This window comes from Mytilus trossulus, chromosome 3 (assembly GCF_036588685.1).
Source record: "Mytilus trossulus isolate FHL-02 chromosome 3, PNRI_Mtr1.1.1.hap1, whole genome shotgun sequence".
In the NCBI taxonomy this organism is placed as follows: Eukaryota; Metazoa; Mollusca; class Bivalvia; order Mytilida; family Mytilidae; genus Mytilus; species Mytilus trossulus.
This window is the reverse complement of record NC_086375.1, coordinates 90,452,342-90,463,117: the sequence shown is the minus strand read 5'-3', so window position 1 is coordinate 90,463,117 and position 10,776 is coordinate 90,452,342. Positions and strand designations below refer to the sequence as shown.

Genomic DNA, 10,776 nt, shown 5'->3' with positions numbered 1-10,776 from the left:
CATTTGCGAAATGAAATTGCGAATGGTGCAAATGCTACAATTTGTTGCTTTTGCAGTAATTTACTTTTGACCCTTTTGATACGTGAGATAATAGCAAATGCTACATTTAAAACAAAAATGGCATTTGCAGTTTTAATTTTTGCATTTGGACTTACAATTGTCGCATTTGCATTTACAATTGTCGCATTTGCTGTTACAATTTGTCGCATTTGCAGTTACAATTACCGCATTTGCAGTATAATTTATAGCATTTGCTATATCTATTAGAGCATTTGCAGTATTTAATATAGCATTTGCAACAAAATATACTTTTGACCCTAATGATATGCCATAGAAATGATTACTTGGTGTACATGCCTGTCTAGCATGGTACATGAGACTTTGAAGACATTTTAATGATTCATCAGGCCTTGACCTATTTTCATGATTCTAAGACCTCCACCTCATTTTCATGGTTGATTGATATTTGTAAAAAAAATAATTTATTAGGACTTGATTCTCATAAGATAGTGTGAAAGTGTAGTGTATAGAGTGGAAAAGGTTACAACTGTCAACAAAATTAATGGAATCATTTGAGATCACCCCTAGTTTTTGGTGGGGTTTGTGTTGCTTATTTTTTAGTTTTCTATGTTGCGTCATGTGTACTATTGTTGGTTTTTTTTTTCATTTTTAGCCATGGCATTGTCAGTTTATTATCGATATATGAGTATGACTGTTCCTCTGGTATTATTAAACTTTTATTCAATATGCTCTATGACCTCTATATGCAGGGACTTTCTATACTAGTATTTTTGCTGTGGACTTAATATTTCATTTAGACGATTTTTTCAATTTCACATCATGACAATTTTATATTTAGTTAAGACTAGTGTACACTTTAATATTTCTGAATTCATCTAGCAAATTTAGCCAAAATAAGGTTGTGGTTACCATTAATATTTCCGATGTACACGGTTGTTTTATTTGATAACGACCAAGGGTAGGTGATCAGATGTAAAGCCCAAAGGAGTTCCGAACGACCGATGTCTGCAATGAAATCAACAAGCAGTGCTCTTTCAAAGATATTTCTGAGAACTTTTCTAGAAAATTATAAGCAAAATGCATTGCCAACATGCTACAGATGTCTTTCATCAGCTGCGCCAAACTCCAAACAATCATGGACTGATAAATACAAGACGAAAAAGAAAAAAATACGAGGTCTGACAAGTTATCAACTCCTTCAAAGTCAAAGATATTCAAAGTTCTGGAAAACATTCTCATTATGAAAATAATTGCATATCAAAGTCCTTTCAAGTTTTTTTTCTTCTAAAACATAAAACATATATGAATTCTATTTATCTAGGGCAAGCTATGCTTTAAAACTTTTCCAGATGCACAGATTTGTCTGTTCACAGAGTAAATTTTGAGGTGAAACTTCAGCCATTTTAGCCATAGGGTCCACATGAATCCGGGTCTGTCCGCCCTGATTCGTGTTGGCCCTAGTTTCTGTTCGCCCTAATACCTGTTCGCCTTGAGTCCATTCGCCCTGATTTTATTTTTTAGTATATAGTGTTGCGTTGTGTGTATATAATTGAATGTGTTGAAGTCAGTCTACAATTTGGGCGAATATTTACGATGTATCATGTTGCTTATAGCTAGCTGCTACTAGCATGACTAGGACTAGCTAGGTTATAAGTTTCTGTACATTCACTATTAAATTGAATTACTATTAGTAAAACAAATACCAAAAACACAGTCACACTGCTGTACATTGGTCACTTTAATCTAACTTTTCAGATGATTTTTTTCAAACAAACACGTTTTCAAGCTTAAGAATATTTTGCATTTGAAGTTATCTTCATATAGAAATATCAGTATACTTCAAAAACATTTAGACCTGACCATAAACTGTAGAAAACATGGAAAGATGCAGCGAAAATGGGCACCCCACTCTAACAATGCAGCCAAGAATTTTATTTAATTGATATAAATTTGGCAAATATTCTGTATTTAACTTTTAATAAATATAAATATATAAAAATTTCAATATATAATATTTATATATATTTCGTTTATTAATGTAACATATACATATCATAATGAATATAGGGCAAACAGACTATCAGGGCGAACAAACTCAGTGCAAACGAACCTAGGGCGAACATGTCATCAGGGCGAACGATCCCGATACCAGTCCACATGAACCTTAACCGTACCTTACCTCGGTATCTTTACACCCTTTAAAGGGCCACACAAGTTCTGTGTGATAAACAGGTGCTTTGGTTGGCATTGCTCATTATTTACAATGTGTGCTGTGACTGTGAATCCCATCACCACAATTTTATCCATGAATTTTGGATCATTCTTCCACCATTATGTACATTATTTACATATATGAATATCATTAAAGATATTTGCAATCTGCAACGATACCTCCCGACATTTTAAAAGTTATATACATGTATATGTTATAATCAAAAGTACATGGCAATATCAAATATAAAACAAGTCTTTCCACACGGGATGTGCGTTAATATTTAAAAGCTACGCCTTATTAATCGTTTAAAATAAAAAAAAAAACACCCTCACTATCACACACAGAATATGTATAGAGCGGCTTTGCCTGGTTAAAAACGTATTTGAAGTATTATTATCTTGAGGGTTATTAACTTTTGTTGTGGAGGAAAAATAACGTCTTGTTAGTTTAGATGCTTTATGATCATAAAATAAAAGATATACGTAACAATAACGTTACGTTACATTAACATTAGTGTGCACAAAAGTACGGGAAACAATTACATAAGAAAATGATCTAAAGTCTCTTGGCCTATATTCACGACATTCTTGGGGCCTCAAAATGTATAAGAAATAAAATTATTTTAAATGATAATAATCAAAACTTTAAAGTTCTATAAATGAATCACATTGAAAGTTTTTTGTAATTTCACTTTACGTTAACTGTCCTTCACAAGAATCCTTTAACAGTAAATATAGTTCTAACGGATAGAACTTCACAATTAGTCGTGTGGTAACAAGTCTTCTATAAGTCCGTACTTTTGCTGCTCGAATAAGTCCATTGAACTACATCACCGATGTAAACTTGTGCAGTATATTTTCCAGAGGCTCGATGATATTCTCGTAATCCGGTAAAATATTCATAAGACCAACATTTTGCGAAAGGTCTAATAAAAGTCCTTTTCTCTCAAATAGTTTGTTTGCTGTGATCGTATCAAGTTGTTGAATATTCGCTTTGTGTTTGTCGTTGTGCATCTCTGTGGTCGTACTAATCCCTCCGTGTAAAAGATGAGATGTATCCTTGATGTGTAGAGGTCCGGTAAAATCTATCCCAGTTGTGCAAAATGGTATGGTGTCTTTAACTTGATTCTTTGGTAGTGGTGGTGGTTCCCAAGGAAGTTTTGTGACATATTTATTTTCCTTAAATGTTATGCTAAAGTTTTGATACTCAAGCATTAGGTTTTGTGCATTTTGTATGATTTCATCAGAATCCGTCTCTAATCCGCTCGACTCAATTTCCCGATTTTTTTGTAAATTGCACTCCTCGGGTTTGTGCACCACTAAAACATTTATCATTGTAGAGGTCCATTGTTGAGTATTGATATCTGTGTTCAGTGGTCCTGATAGCAAATAACCTATTTTGGATTTAACAGCTGTTGGTCCGTCACCTGGAATAACTTCATCTTGTTAAAGGTCACTTTTATAAACTACAGCGCTTATATACTAAGGCACGAAAACACAAATACAGAGAGTACAAGCAGTCTTTGTTGAAGCAGATAGAAACACTGCACGAGGAAAACCCTAAGCAGTACTGGCAATTGATTGATGAACTTCAGGGTAAGGAAAAGGATGATAAAAGTGCATTAGTCGCACCATTTGATTGGTTGAATCATTTTAAAAATTTGACAGAATCAAAAGATGAGTTTAAAGAACGACTGCAATTTTTGGAGGAAAAGCTAAATATTCTTGAAAAAAGAAAGTGCTTTAATGAACTTGATAGTAGGATCTCTGAAACCGAAATATCTACTGCTTTGTCATCTTTAAAAATTAATAAAGCAGCAGGGTTGGATAACATCTCTAACAGTATGCTAAAATATGGTCAAACCTCTTTGTTACCTTGTTTACTAAAAATTTTTAATAATTGCCTCTCTTATGGAAAATACCCAGAACCCTGGACTATTGGCTACATATTCCCAATTCATAAAGGGAATGATGCATCTGATCCTAATAATTATAGAGGAATAACTATTACTGATGCTTTGGGGAAGCTTTTTAATAAGATTCTTGACACCCGTCTTTGCAAATTTTTAGATAAATATCAGATCATTAAAGATAGCCAAATTGGCTTCACAAGGAAAGCGCGACCATCTGACCATATGTTCATACTTAAGACTATTATCGATAAGTACTGTCATACTAAAGAAGGTAGAGTGTTTGCCTGTTTTGTTGATTTCCAAAAGGCCTTTGACACGGTCATTCATCCAGGTATAAAACTCAAGTTATTAAACATTGGGCTGGGTACAAATTTTTATAATATAATTAAGAGTATGTATGCCCAGAGTAAATCCTGTATTCGATTAAAGAATAGAGTTACAGACCTTTTTCCAACTAAGGTGGGAGTGAAACAGGGAGATAATTTGAGTCCTAATTTGTTTAAAATATTTATAAATGATCTCCCTGATTATCTAGAAAAGTCACCTGATCCAGTCTTGGTTAACTCAAAGCCAGTTCATTGTTTATTATATGCTGACGATATTGTCATTTTTTCTTCCTCGGAAAAGGGGCTTCAGTGTAAACTTGATCAATTAAATAATTATTGTAAAGATTGGTGTATGAAAATTAATCTAAAAAAAACTAAGGTGATGGTATTTAACAAAGCAGGCAGGCATATAAAACATAATTTTTATTTTAATGACATGTTGATAGATTGTGTTCAACATTGTAAATATTTAGGTATAACATTTAGTGCATCAGGATCTTTTTCCTTTGCTCAGAAGGAATTGTACAATAAGGCATTGAAAGCATTCTACAAGCTACGAAAGGACTTTTTATCACTGAATCCCAATATTAAAAACAGCCTCCATGTATTTGATCATACAATTAAACCCATTCTTTTGTATAGTTCGGAAATTTGGGGCTTTTTTAATCCTTTCAAAAAAAAATTAAATTCTCAGACTTATACAGTTGATCAAGCTTATCCTAAACTTTTTTCAGATAGATTACATATGAAATTTTGTAAATTATTACTAGGTGTGGGGAAAAGAGCAACAAACCTTGCCACTCTTTCAGAACTTGGGAGATTTCCTTTACATTTTGATATCACCAAATCTATGATCAGATACTGGCACCGGCTTGAAAATTTGGGTTCATCCTTTCCCTTACTAAAAGATGCATATTTAGAGTCAAAGCTATTATTTGAATCAAAAATTCCCTCTTGGTATGGATCTTTAAACTATTTGCAAAAAAAAATTAATGGGGTTGACAGTCTAACCTTTGCAAGCAACTTTAGATTCAAAATTTTAATTAAAAAGTTTTTGTATGAGCACTATGAAATACAATGGAGAAACCAAATGCACAATTGTGCTGATGGGAAGCTTTGTAGCTATAGCACTTTTAAGACTCATTTTGGTCTTGAAAGATACCTTACTATATTACAATCACCTGAGCAGAGGAGAAATTTCACTCGATTGCGTATTTCTTCTCACAGACTAAGAATTGAACAAGGTCGCTATCAGGGTACTCTCCGACAAGACAGAATATGTCTCAGGTGCACCTCAAATGAAGTTGATGATGAAAAACATTTTTTATTCTCAAAATTAACACACTTTCACATATATTTGATCATACTGTGAAACCTGTGTTGTTATATGGGAGTGAAATATGGGGATCTTCAGTAATAAATAAACTAAAAAAAAATGAACATAATCTTTTTAAACTATGCAAGGACATGAAACAAGAAAGTATTCATGTCAAATTCTGTAAATTTTCTTTGGGTTTAGGTAACAAATCTACAAATATAGCTGTATTGGGTGAAATGGGAAGATTTCCCTTATTTCTTGAAGTAATTTTAAATATGTTTAGATATTATAAATATATATTAAAGTCTGATGATATCCTTCTCTCTGAAGCCCTGAATGTCTCTAGATCACTAAATAGTTTAAACAAAAATAGTTGGTATAGTTGTATTGCTATTCTTATGAAATATCTTGATATAGATCTTAAACTTATTAAAAATTCAAAGATGGATTTAAAATCACTAATTTACCGGAAATTAAAACAGAAATATTCTTGTATTTGGAAATCTGAACTTTACAATGATAGACAAAATAAACAGCATGGAAATAAACTAAGAACTTACAGATTATTTAAAGAAAATATTTATATGGAAAAATACTTATTAATTTTAAATGAGGATGAAAGTCGACTGCTCACTAAGTTCAGAGTCAGTGCACATAAATTAGAAATTGAAAGAGGCAGATATGTGGGGCTTCAAGTGAAGGATAGAATATGTAAATTATGTAAAAATGAAGTTGAAGATGAAATTCATTTTCTTCTTCAGTGCCCTGTTTTAGAAAATAAAAGATCTGAATATATAAATTACTTAAATAAGGTTAACAAAAATTTTAAAAGCCTCCCAAATAAATCAAAATTAATATGGTTAATGTCATCTGAGGATAATGTTATAATTAAAAAAGTAAGTTTATTATTGTGTACTTTATTCAAAGAGAGAAAATCAATTCTAGATACAGTTTAGTCACCGGTAGTTTGTCCATCTATATTATATTGTAATACTATATATATATATATATATATATTCATCTTTTTTGCAGAAATTATTTGGGTGAAAAAGACTTGACTTTGTTTAATTGTTAAATAATCAATGTAATCAATATGTAATCACTTGTATGAAATTGAACCTAATTGTACTGCTCAAATAATTGGGCGTCATAATTGACAATAAAAACTTTGTATTGTATTGTATTGTACATCATCACAAGATAAGAGAAATTATTTGAATTCCACTATTGACTTACTATGCCCAAACTTTAAGCATTTGATTCCTAGTCAAAAACTGATATGGCTTCTTAATGTAGAGAATCTTGATATTTTGATATCTGTCTGTGAGTTAATTGATGAAGATAAAATATAACTTTAAAGATAAATATTTAATCAGGCTTTCTGCACTAGGCACAAGGTTGGCATGGTGGGGTACAGGACACATCGTACAAGTTCTATTACCTTCTTGTTTGCGATATTATTATTTTTTTTATTAAACTGGTAATATTTTATCTTTTTTGTAATTTGTGCACTTTGGCATGTCAATTAGCATTGTCCCTTGGTGCCTCTTGCAGTTGTGTCACTTTAAATAGTACTGACTCCTCTGCACCAGGCACGAGGATGACATACCATTTATGTGCAACTTCTTACAATATCTTACCATATCATTAATGTCCCGAAACACATTTTAATATGCACCCTCCATGCCATATAGCACCGTCCCTAGGTGCCTCTTGCAGTTCAGCTAGATATATTTAGACTACTCGCAGTATTCTTTTTTGTTACTTTCCAGAGGTGTGCCTGAGACAAAGGTTTTATATATATACTAATATGTGATAACTGTTGTTTCTTATTTGTGTTTGTAACTTGTGTTGTTTATTATATTTGTAAAAGAATATTATATTACAATGATATTATATTATGCTCCTTGTGAGCCCATTTTATGGAAATAAAGCATCTTCTTCTTCTTCTTCTTCTTCTGTACTGCTCCAACGAGAAGTGAAATGGAAAACTTTTCATCCTGCTTGACTAGGTTGGCAAGTTGTAATCCTCGTAAATAGGGCAAGCTGTTAATGTTTACTTGTTTCTTCATATGTATCGGTGCGGCAATTTTTGGAACAATAATTACTTCCATTGGAATTCTTTCTTTTCTTTCAGTCTCAACGGATAATGTTGCTTTCTCCAGGTTGCGTACCTCACCTTCTTTCCTGCCAAATGCAGAAATTTGCATGCTTACTATACCAGTTGGTTTGATATGGAGTTTCTCTCCTAGTTCTTGAGAAATAAATGAATTCTAGGCGCCTTCATCGAGTAGAATGTTAGTCATAACACTTTAATCATGGTACCATACGGGTGCTACGGCGGTTTTCAATAGAATTTTGGTATGTGCTGTAACAGCAGAATGCATAGCGGCGCTCTTTGTTTCTGTGGTACTTTGTAGCTCTTCGTTGACAGGTTTTGTTACGGCTTGATTTTCATTTGAAGTGGAGTTTTCATTTAGTAAATTATTATGGCAGATGCTACTGTGATGTTTCTTACTGCAATTTCGGCAACTGTATTTTGACTTGCATCCGAAACCTTGTGATTACCGAAACAGTTAAAGCAAACTCGTTTTTTCTTTATGATTTGGGTGCGGGCGTTTATATCGGTGATCTTTGTACATTCATTTGGGTGATACGGGTTTTGACAAAACAAACACGGCCTTTTAGTCTTAACGGAACTATTGTTGTTACTATCTTTAGACCCTGTTGACTTCCATTTTTTATTTGTAATTTCTGTCACGAACGATGCGGTGAGGACAATATTGGCATGATTGGTTTCAATAGGATTGGTGTTAGCAGCCTCTTGGATACAAATTTCTTTCTTCATTGCTTTGCGTAAACTTGAAATATCCCAATCATCATTACTGTGGTCTCGGGTAATATTTTGTCTGACAAAACATGGCAGTTTGTTGAGTATTAGTGGTATTAATAGGCTTCCGTACGATTCCTGATATCGACCCATTCCTTCTAGTTCACGTACATTACTTTCTATTGTGTCACTGAACGATTTCAGTCCCCTAATTCCGGGCGTTGGTGCAGACAAATTTAGCAAATTTTGCATGTATGCGTTTACTATTTTGTGTTGTTGGCCAATTTTCTTGTGTTGAATTTGTATTACTTGATTATAGTTTGTATGAGTCATTTGCATTCCCGAAATACACTGGCTAGCTTCTTCATAAATTTTCAATTTTAAATAATCAAATTGTTGCACGTCAGTCAATGAAGGATTTTCATGTACAGAATTATTATAGGAATCCCAAAAGGCTAACCATTCCAATAGATTTCCGCAGAAAGTTGGCAAGTTGAGCTTAGGCATTTGTTATGATGACTTGACACTGTGGAGTTGGGCATGCTTGACTGGCTTAGGCTTGTTTGTTCTTGTTGTATCTGGTTAGAATGTTCTTGCACGCTGGGGTTTTTGCATATAAAATCTGATGCATAAGGGTTAAGAGTTGATTGATTTTTAGAATAACTTACTTCTTTTGAGAACTTCTCGATTTTCGTTATTCCAATTTGAATATCTAACTCGTATCTGTCAACTTCTTCAATTTCTTCGTCAATGTCTTCATCTTCTTCGATAGATTCTAGAATCTTCTTATTGAGGTCAGACAATGTCTTCTTCTTGGTTTTGATAAGCTCCATCATGGATCTGAGGTTGACAACATCTTGTTGCGGTTCTTCTGTCGGGTCTGCTTTTTACAGTAGCTTTATTACTGCTCGTCGATGTGCGGCTCGTACTGTTTTGAGTTTCGAACTCATCTCTAGTTGTGGTTTTTATCTTGAGGGTTTATATCTTGAGGGTTATTAACTTTTGTTGTGGAGGAAAAATAATGTCTTGCTAGTTTAGATGCTTTATGATCATAAAATAAAAGATATACATAACAATAACGTTACGTTACATTAACAACAGTGTGAGCGAAAGTACGGGAAACAATTACATAAGAAAATGATCTTAAATCTCTTGGCCTATATTCACGACAATTATGTTCTAAAAATATATATGCTCTCTTAAATCTAAAAGTTGTGTTCACACGGGATTACTATATTGTGTTGTTCACATAGGATTACTATATCGTGTATATTGTGATAAAGTATCAGGAACGTAAAATCTAAAAGCTTGTTCGTTAGGATTCTGAATCTGTAAGCAATCTGGTGCTTTAAGACCCAAAGTCCTTGGTCTCCCTCCCCCTCCCCCTCTCCATGCTAGTTTATCTTCTATGCTGTGCCTTTAAGTCTTTTCATCCAACAGTACATTTCTCTTTATGTTCAGCTTGAAGAAAAGTTTTTTGAAATGGTTTTCCTTAACACGGGCTAGCCATTTATCGTTCCCTTAAGGTGGACTATCATTCACAATGTTTCTCAAGACTATATTCACAAACTGTGTCAAGGGAGAGCTGAAAATTCAGTCCCTAAAATTTTCTCTCCAGATTGGTTTAATAAAGTATTTATATTAGTATTCCTTCACTAATTACTATTGTTCAAATGGATTTCTTTTTTGCAGAAAAAAGTGAACATGTGACAGTTAACCAACATGCAGTGTTTGCAAACAATGAGACATCATTAAAACACATCAAAGTTTATGGTTTTGACTACGATTACACATTAGCTTCTTACAAACAAGAATTACACAGTTTGATCTTCCGTCTGGGAAAAGATGCATTAGTTCACAAGTATAAGGTAATCACTAAAATATTTTACATTTTAAACAGTAATGAGATTTTGTAATGATTATCCTCCATGCTCTTCAACTTTTTACTTATTTGGCTTAATAAATATTTTGATATGAGCATCACTGATGAGTCTTATGTAGACGAAACGTGCATCTGGCATTATCCGCATACTAAATTATAATCCTGGTACCTTTGATAACTATTATGAAGGCTCACTTTAATATTTTTTTGTATAATTGACAAACAAGTTATTTCTATATGACACATGTTAATTATAACTGTTATATATACGT

The 10,776-nt window shown here is 33.0% G+C and overlaps 1 protein-coding gene across 1 annotated transcript in view; it reads left to right on the top strand.

The window, feature by feature from the left end:
• The first annotated feature begins 997 nt into the window (after nucleotides 1-997).
• Nucleotides 998-10,776, top strand: part of LOC134712807 (5'-nucleotidase domain-containing protein 3-like) — a 32,515-nt gene continuing 22,736 nt past the window's right edge. Inside the window, exons 1-2 of the mRNA XM_063574700.1 lie at nucleotides 998-1,197; nucleotides 10,315-10,490. Coding sequence (XP_063430770.1) covers nucleotides 1,023-1,197; nucleotides 10,315-10,490 — 351 coding nt within the window. The 5' untranslated portion in view covers nucleotides 998-1,022. The remainder of the gene's footprint in view (nucleotides 1,198-10,314; nucleotides 10,491-10,776) is intronic.